The 16662-nt window shown below is 32.5% G+C and overlaps 1 protein-coding gene across 2 annotated transcripts in view; it reads left to right on the top strand.

Annotated features, from left to right (window-relative positions):
* Window positions 1-260: 260 nt before the first annotated feature.
* LOC117112956 (alpha-1,3-mannosyl-glycoprotein 4-beta-N-acetylglucosaminyltransferase A-like) overlaps window positions 261-16662 on the top strand; it is a gene marked incomplete at its 5' end in the record, with an annotated part of 25976 nt that continues 9574 nt past the window's right edge. The window contains 7 exon segments of one of the 2 annotated variants that reach the window (XM_033256186.1): window positions 261-394; window positions 3977-4023; window positions 7590-7703; window positions 8809-8884; window positions 12237-12351; window positions 13959-14089; window positions 16496-16603. In XM_033256186.1, coding sequence (XP_033112077.1) covers window positions 261-394; window positions 3977-4023; window positions 7590-7703; window positions 8809-8884; window positions 12237-12351; window positions 13959-14089; window positions 16496-16603 — 725 coding nt within the window. 2 annotated transcript variants of the gene reach the window in all.

Raw genomic sequence — 16662 nt, 5'->3', positions numbered from 1 at the left:
AATGCCCTTGGTGTAATATGACATTATCATGCCCATATATGGGAATATCTTGCCCATATATGGGAATATCATACCCATATATGGGAATATCATGCCCATATATGGGAATATCATGCCCATATATGGGAATATCATGCAAATTTGTCACAAAGGTTGATAGTGTGGGCAGAGATATAGCAAATGTGCAAAACTCATTGGACTTCAATGTAGTTACCATGGTTTCACAATATTAATTTTATATGCTTGTAAATTTCTTCCAGTTTCCATCATAATAGGAATACCAACAATAAAACGGGAGATAGAGAGTTACATTATACCAACGCTTCGCTCGCTCCTTGACGGATTGTCACCGGAGGAGAAACTTGACTGTCTAATCGTAGTTTTCATTGCAGAGGTAAAAGTACATAATTCATTTCCTTTCTAAGTTTAACGCCAAGTACCATGACCCTATAACATTTTTGGAGGTTAAAGTTCAGTGCTTATTTGAACAGTGCTGGTGTTAATTCAAGAGATTTCTTTTTAGTTAGAACATACAAAGCATTTCCTTTTTTTAGTTTTGTGTTTTTTATTAGAATTTGGTGGTGTCCCGATAGTAGTATAATTTTTATGTATTTCACTATCAATTCATTCCTTGTGGATCAAACTCTTTCTGTTTGAAAAAAAAGTGTAACATGCCTATATATGGTCATGATGACATCACATTATGATCTAATAAAGTCATATAAATTGGCATATTTTTTTAGCGATTTTACCTAGTATACTTGACTGTCTATAAAGGAAGTCATTAAATCAAAATAAATACTATTCCTATTAATCCTGGCTACCTTCCATGAAACCTTTGCTTTATTATTGCCTTTGATATCATGGTATAACAAATCATTCATTGACTAACACATCTTTTCCTGGAAATTTGCCTGATAAATATGTATACATAATTGATTTTGGATTTTACCGATTTTTTTTTATGTTTGAATATAATAAAATGTATTTTGTAGAGCACTATATAAATGTCAGATGTTATTGGTATTGTTATTGCAATACCATTTGTTCTATGCTTGACCTAGGTCACATATTTCCACTTTGACCTTTGACTCATTTTAAAGGCTTTTACGGTTGTCTGAAATTATAATGTTTTTTTCCTTTTTTCAAAAGAATCATTAATTTATTTGGCTAAATTGTTAAATAATAGTATGTTTTTACTTGATAGAATTTAAAATGACATGCCATTTAATACATCAAAAAATCCACAGATTGAGGCTCCTCCTCTATCTCAAACCCACCATTTTACCCATCTTCACAACTGCAAGACAAATTGATAATGCCATACATCCACTCTGTACATCAACATCTTGCTGAAGAATATTATTCCAGTCTGCATCATTCACAGGTTGCTTGTCGCATCTGCTTGTCACTTCTGCAGATTCTCTATTTTTAATATAGGTCATCACACCTGGCAAAACACCTCATGAACTAACCAATAGAAATCATCAGACAGAGTCCAACAAACATGTAGCGTTTCAACCCTTATTAACCATAACGCTTTTTAATGGTGGGAGTGTTAGTCAAACACTACTTTCTTCTCTTGGTCTCCAGCTCATATCTTTTTGTTTGACATTGACAATCAGCAGGATGACTTCTCCGTTTCTAGTTTTTTACCTGCTCGCTTTCTTTCTTTTCCTGATAGCCTGATGGCAGTTAAGAAGTTCCAGACTGCATTCGCTGGAAACCATCTGCAGCCAACCTCAGTGGGGTATATACATTTACCATTCCTTCTCCTTCTAACTGTCCAGAAGGTCTTGATATTTGGCCTTCTTCTGCTCAGATACTGTCTCGCAGTTCTCTTCCCAGGGGACTGTGAGCTCCACCATTTTTAATTTCTTTAATTCTGCAGACCATAGCACTGCACCCGGTCTTAATGTTGTGTGTAAACTTGAGGAAACTGTAGTCTCTTCCCCAAATCTACCTGAAGTTCCCATGTGAGTGCTGACTGCAGAAGATTTGAGCTTGTTTCTTTTACATTTGGTTTCTTCTCTTATTTCAAATAACAAAAGTAATTGAAGAGAAGTTTTCTTGATTTTGCGTGGTCGTTTCTTGATTCTGCACTATCTGCAAGTGCTGTCTGGCAATAGAATGGTTTCCTCTACAGTATTTCTCAACTTTAAACTTCTCCCTGTATTCTCTAACTTCATCTCCCATTCAAAATTCAATAGCAACAAAAGTAGCCAATTACAGAATTAAAAAAATAATAAACTATATAAATATATATAAACAATAATAAACTACCGGTATTTAAATATATAAGCAATAATAAACTAGTTGGATATTACTTATGTGAAGTCACAGTCAGATGAAATAAAAGACACGTAAGTACTTTACTATAATCTTTCAAGAATTCAAAGAATAATATTTACTCTTTATCTCAGCATAATGTTGGTGCACCTGCCCTACACTAATTAGTTTTTTGTCTGGTAAACCACATTAAGTACATCATATCTAGTCCTTTCTGTTATATTGATATACAAGTTAAAACCCTAAGAAATCCCTGTTTTTTTCTTGAGAGTTTCAAGAGCATTGAGTACCGGTTAATAACATTGTTGAACAATGAAATAGGAAATCCCTTTATGTTCAATCTATAGTAATGTAAATGAAAGTTTCACAATATTTCATTTATTTGATCAAACCACATCTTTACAGTGGTATAACAGACACTATGATCCAACAATAATTTATGATAGAAATGTAAAAAGCCTAAAAGAAAACAAACTTAAAAAAACAAATTGACACTTGAATTGATAGTGAAACATTTTATAACAAATTTCTTATAAATGCAAGAAAACATCATCATTAAAAATAAAAATGTCTTTTTTTAAAACTATAGTTTATTCTTTAAACTTGGTGGCCTCAGTAAACCCAATATTATTCTTCCATGCGCCCCAGTACACACATAAATCATAAATCAGTACTAACACTTGAATTGATAGTGAAATATTTTATAACAAATTTCTTATAAATGCAAGAAAACATCATCTTTAAAAATAAAAATGTCTTTTTTTAAGCTATAGTTTATTCTTTAAACTTGGTGGCCTCTTTAGTAAACCCACTGTTATTCTTCCATGCGCCCTAGTACACACATAAATCAGTACTAAATTTTAAAGCCCCATTCCCGGCAAATTTTCACTAAAAAAGATTTTTTTTTAAAAGAAAAATTGCATGTATTAATTGTCATTAACCATGGAAAAATATTGGCAAAAATTTTAGTTTTACGCAAAAGGATAAAAAAAAAATTAGGAATAGAGTCTATTTCTCATAGGAGATTACCATTTTCTCAACAAATTCTTTGTTACTAGGCAAATTCAGAGGTTGTATATCGCATCCGCTTGAATACTCGCGCTTTTGTGTATACTTTATGCAGTCAGTAAAGTACGCCCTCTCTAATGAGATTAGTTTTTGTACTCAGCATCTCGCACAGTGCAGTCGAACAAGTAGGCCTGAGATATGTTTGTTTAATTGTCAAAATCTTGGTCAGAATCATTCTTTAATACATTTGCACTTGACTTGACCATTTCCTGGTATTGTGTTGCCTGGTTGTTCTTGGGTGTCTTCTCCTTTTGCCTTCCACGTAGCCTTGGAGGATGGCTGTCTCTTATACACATCTAGATGTGTATAAGAGACAGGTCTTGGGCTAATTAGCTTTAGAGTTTACTCTTAAGATGCTTGCCTTCCAATCTTAAGTTTCTGCCCCCTACTTTAAAAATCCTTCCAAAATTTCCTCTGTGTCTCTTTACGCCATCATTATTTAATATTTAAATTATTGTTTGGTGGTATAAAATGCTTGTCTTCCAATAAGATTCATGGCTATTTGTCCTGGAACTTGGTGGTTTAAAACGCCTGTTTTCCAATCAAATTGATTAATTGATTATTGATTGATCAAATTTTTTTGTTGATTTTTAAATTTCTGTTTTATTTTTCTTTACAGTTGGATATTACTTATGTGAAGTCACAGTCAGATGAAATAAAAGACACGTAAGTACTTTACTATAATCTTTCAAGAATTCAAAGAATAATATTTACTCTTTATCTCAGCATAATGTTGGTGCACCTGCCCTACACTAATTAGTTTTTTGTCTGGTAAACCACATTAAGTACATCATATCTAGTCCTTTCTGTTATATTGATATACAAGTTAAAACCCTAAGAAATCCCTGTTTTTTTCTTGAGAGTTTCAAGAGCATTGAGTACCGGTTAATAACATTGTTGAACAATGAAATAGGAAATCCCTTTATGTTCAATCTATAGTAATGTAAATGGAAGTTTCACAATATTTCATTTATTTGATCAAACCACATCTTTACAGTGGTATAACAGACACTATGATCTAACAATAATTTATGATAGAAATGTAAAAAGCCTAAAAGAAAACAAACTTAAAAAAACAAATTGACACTTGAATTGATAGTGAAACATTTTATAACAAATTTCTTATAAATGCAAGAAAACATCATCATTAAAAATAAAAATGTCTTTTTTTAAAACTATAGTTTATTCTTTAAACTTGGTGGCCTCAGTAAACCCAATATTATTCTTCCATGCGCCCCAGTACACACATAAATCATAAATCAGTACTAACACTTGAATTGATAGTGAAATATTTTATAACAAATTTCTTATAAATGCAAGAAAACATCATCTTTAAAAATAAAAATGTCTTTTTTTAAGCTATAGTTTATTCTTTAAACTTGGTGGCCTCTTTAGTAAACCCACTGTTATTCTTCCATGCGCCCTAGTACACACATAAATCAGTACTAAATTTTAAAGCCCCATTCCCGGCAAATTTTCACTAAAAAAGATTTTTTTTTAAAAGAAAAATTGCATGTATTAATTGTCATTAACCATGGAAAAATATTGGCAAAAATTTTAGTTTTACGCAAAAGGATAAAAAAAAAATTAGGAATAGAGTCTATTTCTCATAGGAGATTACCATTTTCTCAACAAATTCTTTGTTACTAGGCAAATTCAGAGGTTGTATATCGCATCCGCTTGAATACTCGCGCTTTTGTGTATACTTTATGCAGTCAGTAAAGTACGCCCTCTCTAATGAGATTAGTTTTTGTACTCAGCATCTCGCACAGTGCAGTCGAACAAGTAGGCCTGAGATATGTTTGTTTAATTGTCAAAATCTTGGTCAGAATCATTCTTTAATACATTTGCACTTGACTTGACCATTTCCTGGTATTGTGTTGCCTGGTTGTTCTTGGGTGTCTTCTCCTTTTGCCTTCCACGTAGCCTTGGAGGATGGTGTGGGGGAGATCATGTGTTGTGTATTATTATAGTAATACAATGCTTTAGTATACTACCCCCACATTCAAAATTCCTATTCCCCTAAAAATACATTTAAACATGGCATTTGAATATGTCGTATGTACACTTTTATTTTTAGACTTTAACCAAATCAATCAATCAATCAATCAACCAACAAGGATTCTGTAGCTTCAGTACCCACGGCAGAATGCAATGTTTAGGATGCTAAGACGTTGGTTTTACCCAAAGTGCATTTAAATGCGATTGCATTTGCTAATGGTCACATATAAATATTAAAATTTGGAGGGGAAAAAAATCTAATAATTCCACTAATATACTATTGTAAGTCCCATTTAACATTTAAACAGTTGTGATCACAAAGTTCTGTAAAAAGGGATTTTCAGCAGATATGTAATTGATCCCACTTTGGTCTGTTCTTCATTAATCAATTCTTTTTAAATTTCCCCCTCTTATACTGTAGTAAAACCACAGAATAATGAAACCAAACATTTCAACACATTGGCTTTTCATATCGAATTGTAATGAAATTCAAGCCAGTAATATGCAAATAGGCTATGAAGATGCATCCTCATCTCTTGCCTTAGTCTAGTGTAAATTCCACTCTAGTTCCTCCGAATCTAGAGATTGGCATAAACCTACTCTATTTTGTTGACTAATAGTAATAAAATTTAACTTGTGATGTTAACAACAAATCTTCTTTACAGTATTTTATAAATCAATAACCAGGGAGTACGACCACCAACAATATGTTGTGGGGAACCCCCTCTCTTATAGTAAAACCACAGAATAATGAAACCAAATATTTCAACACATTGGCTTTTCATATCGAATTGTAATGAAATTCAAGCCAGTAGTATGCAAATAGGCTATGCAGTGCATCCTCATCTCTTGCCTTAGTCTAGTGTAAATTCCACTCTAGTTCCTCCGAATCTAGAGATAGGCCTAGACCTACTCTATTTTATTGACTAATAGTAATAAAATTTAACTTGTGATGTTAACAACAAATCTTCTTTACGGTATTTTATAAATCAATAACCAGAGAGTACGACCACCAACAATATGTTGGGGAACCGAATTTCAAGTATTGTATTTGCAGGGATACATGCATGCATTATGGGCGACTCAAAACCGTCCATTTTCCAGCAGGGTATAAATGTTTTTAACACGACACATGTTGTAAGTGAACTTTTCACCGGGTAGGCAGTGGTTAAGCTTTACATTTTTGGGAATCCCCACCGAATATTGGTATGAAAACATACATTCAATCTATAAAGGTTGTTTTTATCAAACATTAATATGATTAGCTTTAGTTTAATGTAACATTCGATAGATTTGAAGAATATAATGAACTTGCTAAAGGTAGACCAAGCCCAATTAGGCTAGGCCGAGCTGATTAGGCCAAGCCATCCAAGCCGTCATGGTAAAATTGGCCGTCCTAAATATTTGTTGGCCATCCAAAAGACGGCCGGGCGGCTCGCTGGCTAAGCCTATGCATGCACTGGGTGTACAGCTTTTGTCTAAGAAATCTTGTACCACCACCAAAACTAAGCGAACCAGAACCCATAATCTGTCTGTACATTGTGGCGCCCCTGCATTCACCGCCAGGCGGCCTGAGGGCGTTTGATTCATTCTGTCTATTGGCACAGTGCGACAGAATGTTTGTGTTTCATGACATATTGCTGCCGTGGTTTTTGTTTAGACCTTCAGTTGTATTGCATTTCCTTAAAGATATATTGTCCCATGCTAAATACCAAAAAAATCATTAAAATATTTGCCCACTTTGAAGTAACATAAAAGTTATTAACTTGAACATAGAAATTAGTGTATTTAAAAAATATCTACACATCAGTTTACAGCGAAAAATTATAGAAAAACTTCCAGTCACTGGAAGTGTTTTATTATTTTTAATATAATTTTTTGGTTTAAAAATCAGGGTACACATTTTAAAAATTCGATAATTTTTATGCACAAGTTAATAATTTGTATGCTATTGCAATTTGAGCAAGTTTATTTAAAAATTATTTTTTATGATTTTTTGACATTATCAAGGGACAATACATCTTTAATTTTTATCTTGACATTTTAAGAGGTCTTTTTCTTGTTGCTTCTATTGTTGAGGCTACTATTCATTGTTTGATGTAAAGAGGAAATTTAATTGTTCATTTTTTTTTAACTTATTGTAGCACAACATGTTAATGTTTATTAGAATTGTGTGTTAGAAAAATTTATTGCTGTCAAATAATTGCTCTCATTCTTTTTCACAATTTCAGGTTTCCAAGAGAAATTGAAAGTGGGTTACTAGAAGTCATATCACCACCAGCATCCTACTACCCGGATTTAGATAACTTAAAGGAAACATTTGGTGATTCTAAAGAAAGAGTAAAGTAAGTAGCCTTCACTATTAAAAACTTGAAAGTAGCCTTAAGGTCTGTTCACACAAGGTGGTATTTGGTCCACAAATTTTTATTGACAAAAAAATGTATGCCCATATATACTCATGATGTGCCCATATATGGTCATGATGTAATGTTCATGACCATATTTAGGCATGTCACATGTTTTTGTAAAATAAAATTTGATAGTGTGGACAGGGCTTTATGCACATAATATTGTCTGTTGAGTGATCTTATCTGTTGAATTGGGTTTTGCTATGAGAAAGGAAAGAATGATCTTAGCGAGACTGACCAAGACGCGACTTAATTTTTAATGCAACACTGCCATTAGCCTGACACTGACAGATCAATGTAACGAACATGCGACACACTTATATGTCATTTACCAGGTATCCTAGCCATGGCAGAGGAATGTGGCCAAGTTTCTTTGATTATGATGATGATAAAATGACACCAGTATAAAGTGACAATGATAATTAATTTGATGTCAAATAATTGACAGCTTGCTTGATGGGTCGTGCGACCTTTTTGTTAATATTCTGTTCATCCTGAAGAGATAAAACTAACTATGCCTTTCTAAGAATTACTATATATAGCATTTATTACTCCTAACACATACATCTTAAAACCATCTTTTTTTGATTAAGTACATTGTTGAAACATTTATTATACTTATTGAGGAAGTGAATTACTTAGGGCATTGAGACTAACTAGAATATAACTAAAGGAAGTAAAATAATATGAATGTATCAAATGTCAAATTTTATTAATTGTGCTTAAGTACCATGCATACTGCTAAAGCATCTACGTGCTTTCCAGAAAATTATAGAGAAAAGTGATAAGGAGAGCAATTAAAAGGCAGTTGTCAGAAATTAGTAAAAAAAAAAAGTAAAAAACTAATGAAAATGTTGACCAAAGAGGAATGTCAAAATTTATTTTAATGAGTATTAGAATAACCTGACCTGGAGTGGAGTTGAATAGCTCAATGGTTACCGTAAAATGTTTGCTTTTAATCCTGGTGTCCTGGGTTCAATGCCCGTCACAGCAAGACTTTTTGTGATGACATCATATCAACAATTTTTTATCTTTTGCGTAGATGGAGGACAAAACAGAATCTTGATTTTTCATTTTTGATGATGTATTGTCAACCAAAAGCTACTTTCTATGTGCAGGTAAGTGAATTCTTAATATCGAATCATGCTGTACTTACCACACACCTTGAAGTTATTTAGCCTCCTTAAAGTTATTAAAAGAAAGGAGATTCACTGTCCAAATAAGTATATACAGTAAATGATTCTTTTGAATTATAATCTTTATTTTATGTCTGGTGTATCTGTCTTCAAACCCCCCCTCCCCCTTTCCCTATCATCACACCTTCCCTTATTTCAAGATTCCAAAGATATGGCACTGTTATTGAAGATACATAATGATGAGTTGATCTGTTTTTGATGTGTCCATGGCTGGTGTTGTTTTTTATTTTGTTCTTCCTATTGCCTGGTTATAATTATTTTTGATCTGCCCAGGCCTGGTTCTACTCATATTTTTGATTTGACTTTTGTCTGTTTTACTCTCTGTTCCAGCCCCAGTAGGAAATAGGTTGTTATTCAGTCCCACAATGCAAATGTACTACAGATGCTAACATTAGAATGTTCAGAGCTGGTAGGAGAAAGCCAAGAAAACTCTTACAACATACAAACAAGTACAACATTAGGCCTAACAAACGGAAATCATATTTGGTCCACTGGTTTGAAAACAAATTTGTCTAGGCCTAATTCTAGGGCCCATCGCAACTCCCTCCCCCCTCTCCCACCAGTTCATCAGTTGCTTCACATACACTTTGGTTAGTAAAATGGTAAATACATGTCCAAAATTGATGGATAAGTTATCAAATTTGGTTATTAAACTTGAAACTTTTCCAAGATTTTGGCTCTGTTGGGTTTTTGCACACTCATTTTTTTTTTCTTATTGTAGAATGTGATACTGCTATCTAGTTATTAATTAAGTTCATAGCCCTTGAGAAACAGATTTTACTTGTGAAGGAAAACATATGTTACCCAGGTCAATCATGCACTTGAAGCTCCCAAACCTACAATATTAATTTTAAAATGAAGCTTAGTACTTGAAATGCCTGTATGTATATATCAAGGTATCTTTATTTCAGAAAATCAAAATCAAAATATCATCACAGCACAAAACTGAATTGAGATAAAATGTACAAATATTCGTCAAAGTATAAAAAATAGTCTTAAAATTACAGGACAAACACAAATTTACACCACAGAATCCAAAAATCACACACAAACAACAAATTAAACAAGATTATGAAACATCAAATTGGCTAATAATAAGCAATTTATTAAGCCTTTGCTATACATATAGTGTTTTTTTTATTGCTTTTTGATCTTTTTGTCAGGATATATTTACTATTTATTATTCCGTCTTCCGAAGTCGGTATTTAAGTCCTGTCCATTCCTAACACACCTCTAAAATTGCAACAATAATGTAACAAATTCAGATATAGCTTAATGTAGAAATTTGAATGATAATTGTTATAAGAAATTACAAGTCTTAGCACTTTAAAGTCAGATTCCTGAGGGGAAAAAAGATTTTGATATGTTTTCCAACTGATTTTTATAACACATAAAAAAAGGTGTTTGATAAAAAAAAAAACTTGGGAACGGCTAATGAGATACATGTTTTAGAATACTTAAAAACTGGACGGGTGAGGGGGAAGACTGCAACCACCATTTTTTGACCTTTTCTGTATTTCGCTTACCGTTCTTGAGTTTTTCATCAAAAACCCATTTTTTTGTCCTATAAAAATCAGTTGTACAGCATACCAGAATGTTTTGTTCTCCAGAGCCAGACATTAATGACTGACTATAATAAATATTGACTCTAGCTTTGATGATTAATAACCTTATATTTGTATAGCGCATTTTGTAAAATGCCTTCTACACTTCACATTAACATTATCTAACAAGGAATGAGGAAACTTGCACGCTTGATAAAATATGAATGTAAGCAAATGAAAACTGTTGAATTCTTGAATGAATTGAATCATTGAATAAAGGGGGCAGGGTACACCTATTCAATAAAGTTATTTACCGTGACATGTGACTATAATCATAAATTTGCATAATTCATATGGAACTTGTTAAAATCCTGTTACGCTTCAGTAATTATTGATTGAAGGTAATCTCCACACCTATGCTGTATAATATTTTCCAAGTACAGTGTGTCATTCATCAGTGTATTATAGATGTTTTTGTTTTACTTCGTTCTCCATGTCTCCAAGGTCTAGTTTGGCTGTCAAAGCACCCTCTAGAGGGCAGGCAAATTTAAGATACTGTCATGAACCCTTGGTTAGCTTATTTCAATGTAAATTATACAGGCTAGACATTGTATGCCCCTTTTGAAACCATATCTTAGGTCAAAGGTGAATTACATGAGAGTTTGGCTGCTAGCAAAAAATTCTTTTTTTTTTTAACACAATGTGCCTTTTTACAACGCATTATCTTTTGCCTCAGTGCCTCATTTAATCGCGTTGGTGCATCCAAGGTTACGAAGACTTCTTTTCCATTTCTATAATTTCTCTCAGCAAATGTGATGTATTATTATTATTAGGCCTACTGTGTTATAATGCTTTCCTACTTATTGTCAACAATTCCAATTCAAAGTTCACATTCATTGGTTTCTATTAAATTGTATGTGCTTCCTGAGAATAATAGAGTGTGAAAGAAGTACAAAGAACATACAAAACGAATGACAATGATGCTAGATAGGAAGAGTATGTCATCAGTTGTCATGGTGATACACATGCTTTTACGAGAGAAATAAAGACAGTAATGCTGGTGATGTCATAATGACAGTGACGTAATAGACCTTTCTGAGTGTCAACTAATTCTAATAACTGAACAATCAGAACGGCGCTGGTAATATGCGCGCATCTCACAAACATGTGTCGCCTCACAAACGTACGTGTTCGCGTATGTTTGAACATTGTCGTCTTGTGGGACCTTAGCAACAATATCCAAGGGGCGTGGCTTAGCGGAAAGGTCCATCAGTAATAATCCATACATCAAGCGCAATGAGCATCATGTTCGATGGATACTGTACTATACAAATTGCTGTACCAAAACTGTGAACTCCTTGCCCGAAACCGTGAAGCTTTCAATTCACTTTTAAAACAAATCTGAATACGAACTTGTTCATGGAAACATATAGTTAATTGTTAATATGCAGTGAAGGGCCATGAACGTCGCTTGCGACGTATACAGGCGCTATACAAATTGCTATTATTATTATTATTATTATTAAATCTACACTATTATTATAGTAGTAGCGAAAATGATGATGATGATGATGACGAGGAGGAGGATGATAAAAAGATGAGGATACATTATGTTAGTGGTGGTATTGAGCATACTGAGAAGGGAGAGGTAGTTGTTTTCAAGTGACTTACAAACTCTGTAATTTAAGTAGATTCCAGTACATTAAGAATAATACATTTTCTCCCATCAGCTTGAAGATGACATAATAGCCAAACCTGGGTATATCACTACAATGAAAAACTTTGCCCAGCAGCAGAAGTCCGACGACTGGGTGTTGTTAGAATTCTCTTCGTTAGGGTTTATAGGTAAGTGATCATGCTTCTATTGTAATGTACATCTTATTGGTTATTAGTATCTTAAAAATTGTAGAATTCGTTGATTAATTGATTTTCTAAGATTGACTGAATGTATAAGTGAACGATTAGATTATCAGCTGACTAATTAATAGATTGATCGATTGATTGATTGATCGATTGATTGATTAACTGACACTGACTTTCAAAAATTACTGAATGTATAATTGAACTATTAGATTATCAGCTGACTGGCTGACTAATTAATAAATTGATTGATTAAAACTGACACTGATTTTCCAAAAATTGACTGAATGTATAAGTGATTGATTAGATTATCAGCTGATTGGCTGAATAATTAATAACTTGATTGATTGATTGGTTAACTGACACTGATTTTCTAAGACTGACTGAATGTATAAGTGAACGATTAGATTATCAGCTGACTGGCTGACTAAATTTTTAAATTGATTGATTGTTTAACTGACACTGATTTTCCAAAATTGACTTATTAAAGATGAAAAAGAAATGTTATCGCAGTTAATAAAAATAAAATTAATGTGACTGAATTAAAACATTAATTTACAAGCATCATGATGTAATTACAAACAACTATCATGAAAATATAATATAAAAAACATTAAAATGTATTACAAAACATATATATTAAAATTGCTACTACAGAATTTTTTTTTAATTAAATTAAATGCCTATATACAAATTTTTCACAAATTTAAATCACACTAAAAAATTAAACAAATAACATTCTGAACATTCTGATAAAAATTTAAAAAATTGTACAAATATAAGAAGTGAAACCATTGCACCAACATAATATCAAAACATTGAAAGAGGTCATTAAATTTTTACAGTTTAAAGTTTAGATATGAAAAATTGCAGGCCATAACTGTACACTTGCTAACTGTTGAATGAAGCCTTATTTATAATTTAGGTCTATTTAATCATTGTGCAGTAATGATGTTGAGCATGACTTAAAACAATTAATGTTATGAACATTACAGTAACATCTCCCTATTATGTACCCTTCCATCCGAACAGAGTTTGTAAATGAGGAAATTCGTAATTCAGAGAGTTCAAATTTTTATAGCATTTCAAGTGTGGTGAGGGTAGGCCTAGGCCTGTGCTACAAAGTACAGGGATAGGTAGGCATATTCTTGCCATGGGAGCAAATTGACTTGGATTTTACTGTTTTATGCAACAAAATGATACTTTACAGAAGCCAAAATTACCTGTGCTCACTGTGTGGGTGCGTTATTCATGCGAATAACGCTCCCAATGAACGAAAAGTGAGAATTACAGTACAGTATTGCCTGAACAACCATGCACAGCTCAAATCATATATCTAGGCTGAAAACAATCTATATTTCTTGCTTTAAACTTAGCTTTATGTCCCTTTATTGGTTTAAATGTTTTCTTTGGCTATTAGAACATTTTATATTATTTTTGAAGACTTTTGAATACAATTTTAAGTGTTTTTGTAGTTAAAAAAAACGATTGTTCGTAAAATGACGTCATCGTCGCAAATTGGAGATTTCATATTTTGGAGGTTCGTAATTGGGAGATGTTCCTGTATTAATTAAAATATTTTGTTGTTTTAGGAAAATTATTCAAAAGTAGTGACTTGGGGTTGGTTGTGGAGTTCTTCTTAATGTTTCATAAGGAAAAACCAATAGACTGGCTTCTAGACCATATATTGTATGTTAAGGTGTGCAACCCAGAGAAAGATAATGTAAGTACTAGCATTGCCATTTTGTTTTGTTTTTTGTTTTTGTTTTTGTTTTGTTTGTCGTTTTGTTTTTTGTTTTTGTTTAAGTCCTGTCCAGAATATCAAATTTTATTTGATTGAAACATGTTTCATGTCTAAGTATGGTCATGATGACATCACATCATGACCATATATAGGCACATTATGGGTGTATATGGGCATATAAACAGTTTTATATAAAAGAACATTTGATAATCTGGGCAGCTTTAAGCCCTCTGTCCAGGCTATCAAAATCATGTGACATGCCTAAATAAGGTTATAATGACCTATCGTTACCATATATAGGCACATCATGACTATATATTGGCACAAGTATTTGTTACTCTTAATATCAATAAGGTTTGCTCCTTTATTGAGAACACAATTACCATATGTTGTTCTATGAAATACAATACAACATAAGGTAGTCATAACATAAGGTTTTCAGCCTAATGAATAGATTAGAAAAGAGCGACAGTTGTAATTAATTAACATTGAGTTTACTCTTCACCATCCACTCGCTATTGTACATGGATGAGATAGAAAAGTAATTAATATTGATAAAGCTGACTATGGAGATAATATGTATTGTATGTTGGACTTAAAATAAAAATTGGAATAAAATGGAATACCGTAAAACCTTGAATAAAAGACCAAAGTGAAACCCACCTCAAATTGAAGCCCCCTCTTTAGTTTGCAAAAGACTACAGAGGCTAGTTCAGAGTACAGGATTACCTCTAATTAAAGACCCCTCCAGTTAAAGAACATCTCCAATTACAGACCATTTTTTTGTGGTCCCAAATTAACAAATGCATCTTTATTATTCAAACTAGAGACCAAAGTTGTTGAAGACCATGAAAACCCCAGTTCTAAAAGTGGTCTGTGGAGGAATGTCTATATATGGTCATAATGTGAGTCATCATGACCATATTTAGGAATGTCGCATGTTTTTGTAAATAAAATTTGATAGCTGATTATTTTGGGATCCTTAGGTAGATAGATCTTTCTTTATTCTGGATTACTTAATCAACTTTTACATTGTTTTTCCTTAAGGTCCAATTAATAGTTAAAACATTAAAATAAGAAATAAAATTAAGTTAAGAAATTATATACAAAAACTTAAGAAAATCTGGTAAACACAGCAAAATTGGTATACACAAGTTCTAAAATGAAAATGTAATATTTGATCAAATTCTTGAAGGAATCAAATTTAAGGAATTTATTGAACTGCGAATATCAGGGGGAAGATTGTTTCACAGTTTAACCGAGCGGTATTTGAATGTTTTTTTCCCAAATTCATTGTTCCATTAATAGGTAAAATTAATGTATTTTTCTTTGTTAATGAGGCTTCAGAATTTTAGTTGAAAATTTGATAGTCTGGATAGTGAATTAAGGGCAGATATCATCCATATTGATTCAAGTGCTCTATAGAGTACACCCTACAGTGTTACATCACGATACCACATGATACTACTCCATTGCTATCATTGCAAAATGCGTTCAACCGGACACCATTTTCTTCACTGACAAACCATTGATCCCAATTTAGTGTTTCTTTGTAAATTTTAATTGATGATTACATGTGTGTTCAATAACTAATATAGTGCGAGCTTTTGTGGTTTCAGTACATTTTGATGGTAAAATATTAGATTTTAAAATGCCTATTCCAGAAAGCTATGAAGTGTTTCAGGCGTAATGAACGGTAACCAACGTCTGGTTGGCAACAGAGGGTGCCACCTTTTCGTTGAAATGGCATGACTGTGGTACTCTATTTGAATAATACCAAGATACAGTCACATGTTGTGAATGTGTAATATTAGAAATATTTGTAATTTGAATAATGATACAATTACAATGACCAATAATGGAAATTATAGATTCAATATTCATAATTTTATAGTCAGAATTGTATATTCAGAATTTTGTATTCTATCAACTGCATACTGTCTAGATATTTTATCGATTATTTCTGCATTATTTTCTATATAAAAAAAGAAAGAGATATTACATTTATACTAAGAATGGGTTCATTTGTCATCTACATAAATTATTTTATATATTTTATTATGTATAGTGGATATTTTAATAAATATTTCTATAGGCAAAATTTGTTTAAAAATGTTTTTATTGTTTTGTTAAATAAATTGTAACATTTGTGAGGATAAAATAAACTAATATATCTAATTAAAAAAATATCGTACTATATGATTTTTGTAAAGTGAATGTCATACTGCATTGTTGGTTTATCAAAAACCCCAGGATCTGCCGTTGCTGTGGCTATTTAAGTATCTCTTGACAACTATGATCACTCTCCCCCTCCCCTCCCTCCACAGGATCTACCTCTGTTGCTGAAATTGATTGCTGTAACCACCCTTTTTGCTCTCATTATAGAAACACTGCACAAGACAGAAAGCGCAACTTCGTATTCGATTTAAACCGTCGCTGTATCAGCACGTTGGGACGCATTCCTCCTTAAAAGGCAAGCTACAGAAGCTTAAGGTAAAAACAATATTTTGGATTTACCCCCTTCACCCCCAAAACATATTGAGGAATATATA

Source organism: Anneissia japonica, unplaced genomic scaffold (genome assembly GCF_011630105.1).
Source record: "Anneissia japonica isolate Jap-2015-1 unplaced genomic scaffold, ASM1163010v1 scaffold287774_len439945_cov178, whole genome shotgun sequence".
In the NCBI taxonomy this organism is placed as follows: Eukaryota; Metazoa; Echinodermata; class Crinoidea; order Comatulida; family Comatulidae; genus Anneissia; species Anneissia japonica.
Note: the sequence above shows the minus strand (reverse complement) of the source record. Positions and strands in the feature narration are given on the sequence as shown.